The sequence below is a fragment of the Dermacentor variabilis genome, chromosome 3, assembly GCF_050947875.1.
Source record: "Dermacentor variabilis isolate Ectoservices chromosome 3, ASM5094787v1, whole genome shotgun sequence".
Classification (NCBI taxonomy): domain Eukaryota; kingdom Metazoa; phylum Arthropoda; class Arachnida; order Ixodida; family Ixodidae; genus Dermacentor; species Dermacentor variabilis.
The window spans coordinates 15,770,001-15,787,214 of record NC_134570.1 but is presented as its reverse complement, the minus strand read 5'-3'; the positions used below and the strand labels follow the sequence as shown (position 1 = coordinate 15,787,214).

Below are 17,214 nucleotides of genomic sequence, written 5' to 3'. Positions count from 1 at the left end.
CCATTCCTGCTGCTATGTCGGTCTGCCGTCGGGACTATAGGTGCAAAGACCGAATTTCAGCAACGCAGATAATCAAGCAAGCTTCAAGACAGGCGCAGCAGTCAGCATGGCGCGAAGCTTCGCTTACCCAGCGCGACGAACTGCAGCTATGCAGCGCGCCCGACGCTCCGCTTCGTGAGGCCTTGAAGGAAAACGCTAGAATCTGATGTTGGGATTTAGGCCTTCTTGTTCATCGCAGCCCATGACGCAGAAGTAACGACGGTGACGCTTTTTTGAGACTGAGCTAGGTCTCTCCGGATCGGCGTCGCCGATTCCTTCTGTTTCCAGCATTACGTCTCACGGAGAGTCCGTTTTCGTGGAGCTATAGGCTGCGGCTAGCTCGCAGCGTGGTCGGCGTGGTCTGTGAGAAGTGACGAGCCTTTTCGCACTCGCAACAGGGCAGAGAAAAGTGCGAATCGACGCGAAACTCGGGCTAGAAACGTGCTTCGCCACAGCCAGGGCTCAATACGACCCAAGCCGGTACTACCCAGATAACGTTTCCTGTGCCGCCACCAGGAGCCGCTACTATACCTCAAACTCCAGCGCAAGTCCCAGGGGCGTCCGCCCCTCCCCCGAAATTTTTTCGTGCTGTTCCATGCACCGCCGACCAAAGCAACTCCCGGCGCCGGAAATCATTCTGGATTTTGTCTAGAATGTTTTTTTCACGCTCGAAAAAACATTTCACCGCGAACATTGGGAACTGGGGCGTGGTTTCGCGACAACGTCCATGCACCAGGAGTTACATAACGCAAGCAGCCCTTTCCGAGCTCGAAGTTTCAAGGGCGTTTTGATGGCGAACGGGCTCGCCGTGGCATCTCGCGGAGGCCGCGGAATCTACGGAGCGCATTGATGTCAATTCCGAATCTTATGGGTTTAAAGTTATCATAAACTTTTGATGTGAGACGTGCATTTGCATTTCCAAAGTTGTGCTTTCGATTTTTAATTGCGGAACTTTGTTGGTTTAATGCTGTTATAAACATTTGACACCTAAGGTGTATTGACTTTTTTAATGTCGTACATCGGAACGTACAACAAGGCAAGCCAAATCAACACACTATCAGACAAGTTTACAAAACACGCAGCGAGGTCCGATGAGACGAAGCGTTGAGGTGGTTAATTTGTGCCGCCATCTCACACAAAAAATATGAATTTTTTTTCACCTACTTCAAAGCATCCATGTCAAGACACTAAAGCCAGCAAAGGTAGCTGCGTTCTTATTTATTTTTTCTACTTTGACTTTTATTCACGAGGACACATTGAGCCTCTTCAATTTCTTCGTTCTCGCTACCCTACCCGCGCGTTGCCAGAGCCAGCCAGAGCGCGTGCGTTTTTCTCATGTTGCCCCGACCGCCGCGCGGCGCAGTTCGGTGCGCGTTCGGTTTTCTCTGGCCGAGTGGATTTTCGCCTAGCAGTGTTTTGTACGCTTTCTGGCTAGCAGACGCGAAAAGGGAACAATGGTTTCTCGCCGCCACCACTGGGGGGGACTCAACGGATTGCACCGCGTTCGATTGAGAGCAACATCTCCGGAAAGTCTTGTCTAGCCGGTGTAGGACACCAAGCAGTATGCGCCTGGTTCTCGGTGGACCAAACGTCTCACGTTGTCTTCGATATTCCTTCGGTAGCCACTTAGGGGCCCAAAGTAGGCATTCGATTGTGGAGATACTTTGCGTTTCTTCATTTCGGTGCCCCGCCTCACAGAAGGAAAAAAAAAAAAGACATTGTTGTGGCGCAGCGAATTGTCGCATGGTGAAAGTTCGATTTCGTTACTTCTTTTGCGGAAAGGAAAGCAATGCACCACGGGACGCTTCACTTGCCGGATACTCTTATCATATTATTCAAATATACGGACGCTACGGGGGCATTCCTGCCGTCGCCGTCGCCCTCACTTTCCGTATAAAGTCCAAAGGTGATGATAACATCGGGACCGCGCGCCGCATGCTGTATGTGCGAGTGAAAGCGTAGAGGGGTGGTGGCATGGGTGGGCCGACGATGGTGGCTTAGTCTTGTGCGCGCAAAGCAGAAAAGCGGGGAGGAAGCGCGCCACCTTCCGTCGCGCGCGATACATCGGGGGCAGTGGATGGAATGGGGGCGGGATCTAATATTCCGTGAATCTGTGATTGCGCAACATGCTTATTTGATGCATTATATACAGCGACGTTTTCTTAGATACGTAGATTTATTGGAGACTTATACGTATATTTAAATATCTTGTTGCGAGGTGTTGTGTGTACGTGCAGCGAACTTTGTTTCCAGTGACATTTTTTTGCTCTTTATCAATCTGTATCATCTCATTTGTATATTCCATCGTATCTTCGCATTTATAATGTACGAGGGCGAGTCAAATGAAAGTGCGTGTAGCCACTCCACGCAATAATGGTTCAGTTGATTATCTGCGAGGCATGCCCGTAGCATACAGGCATCTCTCATTTAAAAAAGTGACAAGTAGGTATGAGGATAAATGTTCTTTAATGCTCTCATACACTGGGTTGAACATAGTTGCGTGACGTAATGGATGCTCAAGAAGTTGAACAGCGTGGTGTCGTGAGTTTTCTGAGAGCTGAAGGTGTTTCCCTCAGAAAAATTAGTCACCGCATATGGCTGCCGTGTACGTTTAACATTGCAGTTCAGTGGCCACTGTGAAGCGTTGGAGCAAACTGTTGAAAGAAGGACGTGAAAGTTGCAAAGACGATCCAAGACCGGGCCAAAGCCACCATGCAATCACCCCCAACAAAATTGCAAAGGTTCATGAGCTGACGAGACAAGAACGGAGGATAAACATCGATGAACCGGCCGAGCGTGTGAACATCAGTCATGTTTTTGTTCACGCCATAATTCATGAACATCTCGGTTATCGGCTCTTGTGCGCGCAATGTATGCCCAAGATTGTGAACCACCGCCAGAAGACGGAGAATTTCGGCGCTGCTTTGACACATCTGATCCGGTATCAAAATGAGGGTGACGACCTGTTGTCTGCAATTGTGATCGGGGACGAACCATGGTGCCACTACTACGAGCCTGAAACACGACGGCAAAGCTTACAGTGGAAACATTCGCATTCACCACCCTCAAGAAAGCAAAGGCCATCGTTACCACCGGAAAAGTGTTTTGACTTTTTTTTTCGATCGTCAAGGGCTATTACTGATAGAATTTGCTAAACCTTGATAGACTATCAATTCTTTCCGATATTGTGAAACGCGGGACCGGCTACATGTCGCAATCAAGAACAAACTACGTGGAAAATTGACGAATGGAGTCATCTTGTTCCACGACAATGCCCGTCCCCATGTCGCTGATGTGGTTAATATAAAACTGGCGAAGTTAAAGTGGGAAACGCTGCAATATCCGCCATACAGCTCAGATCTGTCGCCTTGCGACTTCCGCGTTATGGGGCAACTGAAAAAAACCAGCACAAGGCAACCAGATTCTTGTCGGACGATGATGTGAAAGAGTCAGTTGCAGACTTTTTGGGGCAGCAACCCAAGGAGTTTTATGAGACGGGAATCATGCGACTTGGTAGTCAACGGGACAAATATCTCATTGCTCATGGAGACTACTTTTAAATAAAGTACTCCGTTTGTCATATATTCGCACTGGATCACATTCATTTGACTCGCCCTCGTATATTTTGCAGAACTCCTGCTTTTTATGCGTGCTCTCTGTTGCGACTATAATTTCGGTGCAATTACTAACGATACAGGACCGGTGACAGCTGCTCCTGCATAATACATTGGAACAAATGAAAGCGTCATTGAGATTTTTCCCTGGCCGTTGCATGTGTGCGAGAATGTAAACGAGGTTCTTGAATCACAAAGTTTCATTAACATATTTGTCCTCAACTTGTTCATTTCATGACCTTTACATTTTTTATATCAAGGGTATGCAATGCTTTGCTGGTTTCAAACTGATATAGTTCTAAAGTTGGTGTGATATTTTCTTTACTTATTGAATAGACAAAAACATGGAAGCATTGATATCATTTACATTGGGCACAATTTTCGTCACATAAGAGTACATTCCTTTATATAAAAAAACAATATTTTACTTGTTCTGACAGTACATAGCGTTCAAGAATTCGCTTGCAGCATCTTTGGCATTGCCAATGCAGTTATTATCCATGTATTTGATCCCTCGACAAAGTGTTTAAGAGGAAGCTTAAGCTCGGGCCCAATGTTGACGTGATCTATTCAGATACATGTAAAACGCATACATGAAACGCTTTTCTGAGATAACCCCTGGATCGCTTCTAATGAAATGTGTTGCATTTGAAAGAGAGAGAGAGAGAGAGAGAGTTCAATTATAGCGCCTGTTGGAAGTGGAATTCCGATTTAGGGCCTGAATTTCGTTTAAAATATTTTGAAAAATTCGAAAGTTCGAAAAAAAAAAATAGAAGCACCGTGTTTACAATCTAATAGGTTTGCATCAAGAACAGATATCGCCGTTACGTAAACGGCATCTACTATAACAGTCAAAGCGGAAAAATTTGGTATGTCAGTTTATATCTTACGTGAATTGGTTACGTTGTGTACAAGGGTTCTGCAAAAGCCGTATTTCCATAATACTAAACCTTTTTGAGATTCACTTGTAACATATCAATTTTGTCCGCTGTAGATGCACTAGTAGGTGCACTTCACAAATTTGTGATATAATTTTTTATTGTTGAGTTAGAGTTTTAAACTTGATAGTTTCGCTTTCTGGAAATGTAAAATGTTTGCCAATTTTTAATAAAGAATTGACAACTAAACTAAAAAATTCAAAACAAGCAGTCACTAGAATTTAAGTTTTTCTTTTAAATGCAGCAAATCTCATCATATTTGGTGCAGTGGTTGCCGAGAAAAACTAATTCTCGTTCTACATGTATTCAGATAGGAGCACCTGAGCTAAAGCTTCCTCTTAAGGAGGAGGCCGAACAGCGACGTGAGCCCCCCCCCCCCCCCCCCCCCCCCGCCGCTCCCGAACGAAATTTCTGGCTACGCCACTGGTACCCAGGTAGACATGCGGAACAAGAGGCAAAAAGTGAAGATGTGGTCAGCAGAAAATTGCACAAATCAGCGACAGAGAGCAGAAGCAGCCAAGCGTGGAGAAAGAAGCGAAGAGAACAAAATGGAGCCAGAGTGTGCATTGAGCACGTAGTGTTGCTCTAAAGGAAAGGGAAGGAGATGTCGGTAACAGAAAATTGAAGATGTCGGCTAGACAGAAGTGAAGAATGCGGTAATACGGTGTGTGGCTACATTGCTTCAATCATGCCAATCTCATTAACGTCGACATGCATCGCGAGGTCGGTCATCTGCAGGATTCTTAAAGCGAAGCTTTCTGCGCCTCTCGTCCTGCATTTGGCGTTCGTCTTCGTTTGTTCGTCGTGTATACGTGGGGATATGTGCAGACAACTTGGGCCAGTGCACGCAGTGGCCCAAGCTCGGCAATGGGTACGTGCAACTGGGTATATGTGCCACTATTCATTCATTCATTCATTATGCCTACATCACCTCTACGGCATTATCGTAGGGAGGTTAAGATACAGGGGGTCAGAATGGAAAAATGTTCGTTGATATCAAAAGAATACGTCAGTAAATGCAACAGCGGTTAAGCATTGAAATTCGGAACAGCGGAAGACAAACTAACAAAAAGCCCAATAACTTCTAGAAAAAAAGAGAAGAAAAACAGTGCACACAGTAGTGTTTGTTCAGAAATCAATAAAAGAACGTTCAAAGAATATGGCTCGCAATAGCATTTTCAATGCTAGACGCTGCCATCACTTCATTAGAAAGCTCATTCCAATCATTATTCGTGTTAGGAAAAAATGAATATTTAAACGCATTGGTACGGCACTGATAAGCTCTAATTTTGCTAGCGTGGTCTCTCCTAGATGAAATGTAATGCGTGACTCTTTAATGAACAGTGTGTTGTTAATACCAGTTCTACTTATATATATATATATATATATATATATATATATATATATATATATATATATATATATATATATATATATATATATATATATACACACAAAAGTAGAACTGGTATTAACAACACACTGTTCATTAAAGAGTCACGCATATATATATATATATATATATATATATATATATATATATATATATATATATATATATATATATATATATATATATATATATATATATATATATATGTTGTAAAGGAATTTCAACGTTAGGCTTTTTCTGCGTGAAGAGACAGTTTACAACCCAACCCTTCCCGTATTCCGAATCCTCTACAGTAAAGTTATAATTTCCTGTTACGAAGCGTGCTGCTTGCTTCTGAACACGTTCTATTTTGTCTATGATATTTTTAGTGTACGGATCCCAGGTTATGCATGCATATCGTAGAATAGGTCTAAGGCTAGTCAAATACAAGGTTGCTTTCAGTGATGACGGAGAACGCTTAAAATTTCGTTAGAATAAGTGAAGAAGACTGTAAGCTTTCGCGGTAATTGAGTTACCGTATGATTAGACCAGTCACGCGTTTCAGAAAACGTAACTCCGAGGTATTTAACATGCTCACTGGTACTGAGTGCAATATTATTTACGTTATAGGGATTGGGCATTTTTTTTTCTTTTTTTACTTTGGGTATTTGCACTGTGTGCGCGCGTATCGTTGGCCAACCCCCCGAGAATGGATTTGCCGCTGTGACACAGGGGAGCCCGGAATGCGGTCGGAAGGGCATCGCGGACTTCCCCGCGCCACCCGCGCGCCCCTCGGGCCAGCGTCTCCCTTCGACCCGTCGCGCGCCGCCTTCGCTCTCGTCACGTGCACCCTCCAATCAGCCCGGTCTCGCGTCAGCCGACACTGTGCCTGCAAATTTCCAAATCTCATCACGTCATCTAATTATATGTCGCCCTCAAGTGCGTTTCCTGTGCAGCCATTATGTTACTCCAGCACAACACCGATTATCTGCTCTACGCATTACGTCACTTGTAGAGCTACGCATCTTCCTCTTAAAATCCGCATCAGCTTCTGCCACGTACGCCGTGACTGTTCTGCTCGAGTCGACACCCGAACCGCGTCAGAAGGGGTGGCCACCTCGCATGTACTCGGCGTTCCCAGCTGACCCACCACGCAGCCCCTCTCCATGCACTTTCTGAATGCTATGTGCTATTTGGTCACGGGGAACCGAGAGGAGCCGGCGCGCGTCGTGTCCCACGGTCACTTCCTAAATGAAAGTGCTGCCTCACGTGCCTGTCGGCAAGCTCAACGTTTACGCTCCGAACTGTATGACTCGTACGGCCTCGTAATGCCACCATTTTGTGCCAGCATTTTTTTAGAGTATCAGAACGGGAGTCGGTCGTAAATTCACTTGCTGAAAGCGTTCACACTGTGGCAATAAAGCAGCGTTCCACGCATGCACCAACTTTGCTATACAGGATGGAAAGCCATTTTCAGTTTTATCCAGCGAGCACTCTTGGAAAAGGCACGAAGCGTGGTGCATGCGTATGTGCATACTGCGGGGATTCAGCGTAGTCTATCGCTGTCCATAGTGAATCACTGAGACACGCATTCCCCACTATTGCGCGCACTGCGTGGCGGGGACGAACGAACGCGCCACCTGAACTTCACAGTGGCACGCGCGACTGTTGTTCGCGAGCACACCGACTCGACGCGTCGGCGGTGCACAGTGCAGTTACGCTTCGTCCAACCCCCTTGGTCTCCTGTAATCACCCACTGCGTCCGCACCTGTTGAGCGCGAGCCACGCATCTTCCGGTGGGACGCATTAAAGCACGCGGCGCCGTGGTTCTCGATGGCGGCGGGCTAGCGATCTCTCGATTTCGCGGCCCCCGTCGGTGGGCGTGCGAGGCCGACCTTGGGGAGGGGATCTCGGCGGCGCGCTCTTTCTACGCCGCCGGCAAGACGGAAATAACGCCGCCAGCGCGTGCCTGGCTCCGTGCGCCTGCAGAGACGGCTCGCCGCGGAAGCAGGAGGAGAAACGACGATCTCCGGACGATGCTGGCTGCCGTAATGCAAAACACGAAACTGTGGGCGAACAATTGCGTCTAAGCGGGGCGGCAGGAGACGAGCAGAGCGAAACACTTCGACTGGCCTCTTAAAGTACATGTGTTGCATAAGAGGTTGCCCTGAAGTGTCGCTGAAGGTTGGACGGAGAATGCCCCGACTCCAGTGGCTCTATGAACGAGAAACCAAGTGAGCCATATAGTACATTTCGAGTCGGAGCTCTTCTCTTTTTCATGACTGTTGCAGACTTCGCAAGTGTTACAATTTGACTTGTTGGTGATGGTGAATGGATGTATCATGGTGGGATGTAGTAACAATGCAATATATATAAGCAAGGACAACACAGGAAGACAAAGTCTAAGACACGCGAACGAAGGCCTGTATTTGTGTGTTTATTTTGTGTTGTTCTATACCGCTGCGATTTGGTCTTTCTTTTTTTTCGGCATAATTTGGATTGCAGAAATGGGTTTGATGTTCGCGTGGTCTGACTGACCTGTTGCTCGTGTTGGGTTTTGTGGTTTTCGAACCGCTAGATTGAGACGAGAATGCATGGAGGGCCTTATTGGTTGCTCAGCGGAACATGGAATATAAGGAAGTGGCAGGCTTCGCTATATATAGCACAAAGAAAGACACAAAAGACAGAGTGCAGATGTTATGCTTTACTGAAGTCCAAAATACTATCTATATCCTACTGCGCGATAACAGTCATATGTTTAAATGCGTCATGGAGGTGGACCATATTAGCGTGTACGAGTCACCTTGTGGCGGACACAACGAAATTGCTGATAACGCCCTCCTTCCTATTTATATATTCTTAGAGCACTTTGTATAGCGGTCTCGACTCTGTGCGAAGAGGCTTAAAGGCACAAGTGCGAAACCGTTTGCTGGTGGGATCTCTTGTGTACCTGACATCTCTGGATTACGAATTCACGGAAGCATGCTGTCTGCAAATAGCAGTCCTCGTTGGCTGTTCCACGCGTCACGGTTCACCTTTCAGGAGACGCGCGCTCTTCCGAACTTTACTCGGTGCAGCTTCTTAACCCATAGACGCGATTAGAAGTAAAGGGTAAGGGGGCGCTGCAGCGAAGAATGGCGCTCGCTAGTCGTGCATGGATGGCCTCTCGTGAAGAGAATCAGACCGTCCCAGCGGACGCTTGCGCGTGTTTCTTTGAACCGTTGGCTGGGTGCCATTGATGTGCCTTACCGTGGCCGCGAGTTCTTCACAACTTGTACTAGCCCCTTTCCTTTGCATCCTTCCCATTATTTTCTGGTGTTGTCTAAGGTGCGAGTGGCAGCAGTACATTGTGCTTCGCAGACAGGTATACGATAGGCAGACCTTGCAAGATTCTCATATGCATAATCGCCAGACGCTCAAGGCGAGGCAAGAACACGTGCACGCTTCTCACGGGTGATGTTCTGTTTGAAGCGGGCGCTCTGCGTGCACGTCTTCGCGTCGACTGTCTGGGCTTGCAACCTCGTGACGGACTCCAGAACACTTGACTCGTGGATTACGTGTCCGCATTGACACGTTACGAAAAACTTGTTGCAGACCACAAAATAATAATGACTGACTCTTTGTATTACGGGGTTTTACGTGTCAAAACCACGATTCGATTATGAGGCACGCCGCCGTATGGGGAGCTCCGGATTTATTTGGACCACCAGGGGATCTTTCACGTGACCCCAATGCACGGGACACAGGTGTTTTTGCATTTCACTCCCATCGAAATGCGGCCGCCGCGGCAGGGATTTGCTCCCGCGACCTCGTGCTTAGCAGCGCATCACCCTAGCCGCTAAGCCAACGCGGCTAATGACTGATTCTTTGCAAACAGTAGTTGCGTGCTGTGACATAGAGGCGTGACGGGACATCATTATTGGTTCACGTTTTCCTGTACTGAAGCGTCACTTCACTGAAGCTGTTCTCGCCTATAGTATGTCGGGGGAATAAAATAGAACACCATACGAATAAATAGAACACCATACCAATGCCTACGCGCTGCGTATAGAGCGATGGCCGACATCGCAGCATCTGGCGATTGAGGCGAGGCGGAAACGATTCGTCGCGTTCTCTGCCGGTGCCCGCGGTGCAGTGCGCAGAGACGATCGCGTTCCGTCGCGCTGAACGAGTTGGACGACCAGCCTCTGCCGGGAGAAAGAATTTTGCAACATCGACGTGACTTAACATCGCATCGCCATGCAAGCGCTACTGCAATTTTTGAGATCGACCGGCCTGTGTGAACGTTTGTGATTGGAAAGCCTTTTCGGTAACCTGTTCTCTTCTTCATTCTTATTTTCTTTCTTTTTTCTTCTTCCTTTCTTTTTCGTCTCGCTCTTTTAACCCCTATATCGCCCACCCCAGTGCAGGGTAGCTAACCGGAAATTCGCCTCTGGTTAACCTCCCTGCCTTTCCTCTCTCTCTCTTGAGAATGAACTTCTATTATGTTTGAGACGCACACAAAACTGGTTTTCACATGGCCGCACAATAAGAAGACAGCGCTGCAGTCGTGAAGTCAGCATTTCGCCACATATGACCCTGTGTGGGCCGGTGTTCCACTGGCTGTGGTTAATAATTACGATTAACATGCCGTATCACCAAGTTGGTCATAACTAATGGAATGGTACTGTCGAACAACAGAACAAAAGAGAGAAGGTTTGAAGAAGAATTTATTTTTCCGTATCACAAAGCACAGTTAGAAAAACACTTGTCGGGCCTGTAGCTAAAGGCTAGTTGAAGATCCGGCAAACAAAATAGAGGCAGAACCTAGCGTAGCAGCAATAAGTAACACAATGACTAAAACGAGTTTACCAAAAAGTAATCATCAAACCAGGTTCGAAGTAACGTACGTCATGATAACAATGGATAAGCTAAGAATGGTATACCGAATGGTAGCTATTGCGATTAAATAACAGACAATAACACATGTTATGTGAATTACATACCACATGAGAAAAGAGATTAAATTTATTATGCTGTGCACAGCAGAAAAAGTAGTTTATAGTTCGAGCGGATAATGTTCTTAGAGGGCTTACCATAATACAAAATTCATTATTACCATATGAGCACAACAAACAAACCAGTGTATTTCCAGATGACCACAGTATAAATTTTAAAAAATGATATCATTGGCTCAGTGTATTGAAAATCGATTATGGCATCTGGATGATCTATTGGGACGTTGACAAGGTTTTAAGTAATATTGTTTGAGAGCACTTTGGAAGTTTGAGGAATTAATTATTCCTTCTGGCAGTTTATTACAAATTTTGATACCTGTAAATTCTAGACGACGTTCTCTATATAGATTATTACATGGTACAAGATTAAAATGTCCTGCAGTAACACTTCTGGTCTCGCTTGAAGAAGAATAAAATATGGAAACGTTAAAAGAGTAGTTGCATTTCACGACCCTATAGATGCGCATAGATATGCTTCGTTCGCGTAGTAGATCAAAGTGGTAGTATGTGACACTGGTTGAACGATGGGGCCATGGGGTCAGAACACTGAAAAAGACAAGTCCACTTGTCGAGACGTTGGCTCACACTTTTATCTTGTTTTCGTTTTGCTCACCAAATTGTTTGGAGTGATACATATTTCTAATCGCCAGTTTTTGAAGTTTCTTAATGCTGTTAACCACCCGCTTCTGTTGAAGTTCACCAGAGACTAAAGGAGAAAAACAACTTCGAAAACGCTAGCAGCGTGAAGGTAGCAGCGTGAAGTAACATGTGTCATAATTAAGCTGTAAGCACACATCTTAAGTTCGTGTTGTTACTCTTTCCTGATTGATTGATGAATTTATTATGAATTGGAAATGTTGGTAACAAGTACAATTTGTCGTTAACTTCTCCACATCGTTAAATTGTTAAATGAATAAATGAAGATAGTTGGTGAAGTGAAACGTTTCACCTGTGTAGCGGTTCACAACCATATGCCCGGCAGTCACCTGCATTAATAATGATAATAAAGCCACGAAACTGATATCACATTCCTCATAGCCTGACATATATTCTGTAGAAAACAGTCTTCTAGTGCACGTATGACTTTCACGAACGCTTCAAAAATAGTTACCCTAAACGAAGAAAAAAAGAGGAGTTATCACAATTCTGCAATACCACCCAAAAACAGACATCACCAAAGCAAAATATTAATATTATAATTTATGATTTATTATTATTATTCAATAATACTGTCAGCCCGAGGGTCATTACAGACACGCATAAATACAGAAATGCAACCTAGGAAAACGAAGCCAGACAGAATATAAAGAAATATTAAGACAGAAAGATAATAATATGAAGAAGGCTAACTGTCGCTGCTCATATATAAGGCGTCACTATGTATGTCATCATGCCTTATTAATGTTACTAATACCTTCAGAGCAGTTCGTTGCGCTGATGCGTTACATCACGGTCCAAGAAGTCCTTGCACGTTAGAAAGCCGGTCAATCAGGTCGGACGAGTGCTGTGCCCAAAAGACGTCCACGCGACTCGTGTCGAGGACAACTCGCTGCAGCGGGTGTCGTGCGTCTACCCGCGGCCACCGCCGACATCCACAGCGAGCCAAAGGTGCACACAGTGTGTGTGGCAGCGGAAGCTACCCGTGTTTATCACTCGCAACATTGCTGGATCGCAGAGTCCGCGAACCGCCTTGTAAAGGAAGAAAAGGCCCGATTTAATACGTCTTTATTTTAGAGGCGCGAGTTGAGGTACGTCTAACAACGGCCAGATTATGGTCGCTAGAACGGCCAAAGTGGCGTTTGATATTAGTTGCAAAGTTATTCTGGGCGCGTTCTATGAGGTCGGAACTAGATCGGGCCTTTCCGCCCTCACCTACAGAGACATACTCTAGTACTGGAAGGAAAAGCAGCAGGGGAGCGGAAGTCATGCGATACTCTATAAACAATAACGAAAACGTGAAGGGTACATTGTTTCGCATATCTAACGTGTGAAGACAAGCATAGCGTTTTGTCGACGTACACATCGATGTCTTTGACTTGATCAACCCTGGGCAATGGAGCATCACGAAGGGTGTACGAAAATTGCACGTGGTGTGTTTTGCGCGTACGACTTAATGCCAACGTTTTGGAAGCGTTTAAGAAAAGCTTATTGGGGTCGGGGTCCGGGCACCCGCTTAAGAGTGAAAAAGTGTCTCATTGGAGGTCAATGCAATCGCGAACACTACTGACATTCTTAAATAGCTTTAAGTCGTTAGCATATAGAGGGAATAAACAGCGTTGAATTGCTGACGAAATCTAATTTACAAGCAGTAAGAACAGAAGGGAGTCAGGAAGGGATCCTTGAGGAACTCCGCTAGTGACATCGTAGATGATAGAGCTCTGTCCATTAGTGACCACAAAGCAAGGTCTGTTGCTTACGTAATTAAATAACAGGGCAGTGATAGAAGAAGGTAAGAGAGAGAGAGGGGGAATATAAGGAAGGCAGGGAAGTTAGCCAGTCAAGAGTCTGGCTGGCTACCCTACACTGGGGGAAGGGGAAGAGGCAGAAGGAAGAGAGAGAGAGTATGGAGACGTGCACGGACAGTACTTGGGTCAAAGCCGCTCGCGAAAAATGAGGAGCTCATGGCAATCCGCACGAAATGTTTTACTTAGGTCAAAGTATACATTATAATTGGCATCTACTATGTGCCACTCTGGAAGTGTGAGTCATAAATGTAACCAGGTTCATTAATTTTTGTGGAGCGCCCTGACACAAGCCATGCTGTTCGTCTATTAAAGTGTTCTTAGCATTATCAAAAAGCAGGGATTGCATTACAAATTCAAATATTTTTGATGCAGCGCAGGGGACAGATATGGGCTGGTAGTTAGTAGCTGCACTTGTAGCACCCAATTTGTGTGCGGGGACTACCCGTACTACCTTCCAAGCGCTAGGAAACGTACTAGACTTTAGGAAACTGTCGAAGGTGCTTGTGAGAACAGGGACAAGTATGCTACCGCACGTCTTCAGCAGTGCTGCAGGGATACCATCAGCGCGACAAGAAAGTGAAGGTTTGAGGCGCGGCATACATTTGAAACCAAGATCTTCATTGACTGACGGCGTAGACACTGTATCAGACTGAGGGGAAACGTTACTTGAGGTAGAAAATTTTTTAAAGCCAAATAGAGAGCAGAAATGTTGTGCAAAGGCATCAGCAGCGCGTTCGAAACAGCTTCACCATGTGCACCCGCAAAGCATACAACTTCGGCACTACGTGCTGTGCTGTCTTCAACACGTTCAATATGGTTGTAGCGATCAGTGTTATAACAAAATTTGCAACGAGCCCGGCAGCGCCGCGACGCGTTCTGTTTGCCTGTTCGTGGTGCCCTTGCGCCACAGTGTGTCATTAAGCAGGCATCGGCTGCCCCTGCAGCGCGACTTGAGCTCCGCCCGTGCCGACGAGATTACACGGAAGCGCCGCCACGCAGTTATGCAAGGAAAAGCAATGCGACATTCTCAACTTCCTCCGAGACGCCAGGCGCCATTCGGCACGCTCACTTGTCGATAGCGCACTTCCACTTAGTTGGCCGCTTTGCTATTATTTCTTTATTGCGCAAAACCATAGCGTGCGCAGCGAGAGGCGTCAAGCTGTGGGACGACCAAGATCGCGGCCGTACGATCCCTCGCTGATTGTTAGAGAGGCTACTCACAGTCAAAATAATCGCATTACGCTTTGCCTGTTCAACGAGCACGTAAATGTGAGTGCACGAACAACTTTTGCAGCGCACACACGGCGGCCGACACCGGAATATCTGAGCCCGTATGGCGCACCACTGCGGCCGCGAAGGTCCCTTCTCGGAAGCTGTGCGTGCAGCACTCGCGGACAGCGGTTACGTTCAATGTGGGACAGATTGTGTGTGAAATAATTGGCATAGCGGTAATCATTGTTTACGGTGTCGCCTTCGTCTATGTCGACACAGAAAAGTTCAGTGTGCCGAATCAATTCGCGGACACCTTATCCCGAGTCTGTGTATCGTGAAATACAGGCGGTGGAAGGGAGTGTTTTCACTCTTTGTCACCTCGAGATATTGTCCCTCAAAAATAAAGAAATAATAACAACAAAAAAAGAAACATTAGAATTCCGCTAGAATCAGCTCAACATTTTCTGATTCCTCCATAAAGAAAGCCGTTAGAATTCGAAATATTACTTTAAGTGCGCTGAAAATGCGCTATCCTCTAAACGTTAAGATCTGCTAGATTCACCAAGGGGAAAAACAAACACAAAAACAAAACAAGAAGCATAAAAATCGCAACACCATTTCATAGTGCTACGCTTGTTTTCGTCGTTCCTGCGTTGCGTCTTCGTTCCGATTGCGTTGTAAAAGCATGGCGAGTGTATCGATTATACAGCAGACATAAAAAGGGCGCGCGGTTACTTTTAGGGCGCGCTAGTGTTCCTGTATTTGCTGGGAGCATATACAGGGACACTAGGGATGGATGGATGGATATATATGAGCGTCCCCTTTGGAACGGGGCGGTGGTTTGCGCCACCAAGCTCTTGCTACTATACTGCCTAATATCCAACCTAGGTTAAACAATGAAAAAAGAAAAAAAAAACACTCTGAACTACACGCCCAAATTTTCTGATCCCCTATTGCGAATGATCCCCTATTGTGCTTTTCTTCTGATCCCCTATTTCTGATCCCCTATTGTGCTTTTGTACGTCTCCGTCTTTTGTCGTTTCTCTACTTTTCTTCCACCAATCCTCCAGTCGCCTCTTACTAATGTCTATTGCGGACATGTTTGCTTTACCACTGCTCCCTCTGAACCCAAGGGCTTCAAGGAGACCAGTGGTGCCTAAATCGACCGCTGGGTAGACGTCTTCACATTCTAATAAAACATGCTCCGTAGTTTCCCTAGCTTTACCGCAGCAAGCACATGCTTCTTCTTCCTTCTTATATCTCGCTTTATAGGTGCGTGTTCTAAGGCATCCCGATCTTGTTTCGAAAAGTAATGAGCTTCCCTTTGAGTTATCATAAATGGTTTCTTTCCTGATTTCGTTTTTTCCTCTTAAGTAGTTACTCATGGCAGGTTTCTTTTCCATTGCCGCCACCCATGAGATTCATCCAGCCTCACTGACTTTCCGCTTGACCTTCTTTGTTGCTGTGTTGCCCACCCTACAGGCCACATACTTGCTGGTAAGCTTCATAGTTCTTTTCCTCCACTGTGAATCAATGTTTTTCCTGTACAAATACCTGAACACTCTCCCAGCCCATTTACTTTCTTCCATATTCCTCAGCCGTTCTTCATACTCAATTTTACTGCGAGCTTCCCTCACTTCAAAACTAGTCCAGCCCATATCACCCTGCACAGCTTCATTTGTAGTATTCCCGTGAGCGCCCAATGCGAGGCGACCCACTGACCTTTGGTTCGTCGTGTCCTGATTGTACCCCTGATTTATAGCAAACAACCGCATTTCCAAAAGTAAGTCCTTGAACCATTACGCCTTGCCACATACCTCGGAGGACCTCGTACCTATTGTAACCCCATAGCGCTCTGTGCTTTATTATGGCTGCATTTCTCTTCCCCTTTACTGTAATGGTTTTTTCTGTGTTTCCATATATCCATTGCCTTCGTTTATCCATATACCAAGGTATTTATATTCTGTTACCCGAGGTATTTCTTGGCCCTGTATCTCCACTGTCTGTTCAGTGTTTTCATTGAATACCATAACACCTGATTTTCTAACACTAAATTTCAAACCTAAATTGTTGCCTTCCTGTCCACAGATATTAGCCAGACATTGCAAATTACTTTGCTTGTTAGCTAGCAACACAATGTCGTCCGCATAAAATAAACCTGGGAGTTGCCGCTCTATTACTGTACCCGCCTGTTTGTATGAGAGATTAAACCCGACATTACTTCCTTCTAGCGCCCTCTCCATCCTCACCATGTACATCATAAACAGCAGCGGGGATAAAGGGCACCCCTGCCTCAGTCCCTTGTTGCGCGCGACCGAAAGGCGCCCTCTGGTGAGGAACGCGTCGCCCGTCCGTGAACGGGTTTTCGATGCCGCCGTCGCCGCAGTCTCGTTGGCCACCGCGTCCTCCAACGAGATATATCGCACCAGATGCGGAGCATACCGGGACGTGATCCGCCGCACGCATGCGGAGAAAGCCATGAGCGGGAAGCTGCGTGCTTGTACGTGTATTGGCCAGGGACGCACTTGATGTTACATTAGTAAATGCAGGGCTCAGCTATAGGCGAAACGATTACAG

General features: G+C 46.1%; 1 protein-coding gene across 3 annotated transcripts in view; it reads left to right on the top strand.

Moving 5' to 3' along the window:
- LOC142575180 (carboxypeptidase D-like) overlaps positions 1-17,214 on the top strand; it is a 193,700-nt gene that overhangs the window by 19,313 nt on the left and 157,173 nt on the right. The window contains exon 1 of one of the 3 annotated variants that reach the window (XM_075684274.1): positions 7,962-8,197. The exons of 1 other annotated variant lie outside the window; for it this stretch is intronic. In XM_075684274.1, the coding sequence (XP_075540389.1) occupies positions 8,182-8,197 (16 nt within the window). In that variant the 5' untranslated portion in view covers positions 7,962-8,181. Of the gene's footprint in view, positions 1-7,961; positions 8,198-17,214 lie in introns of those variants that run through there. One more of the 3 variants, XM_075684273.1, reaches the window with a different exon arrangement.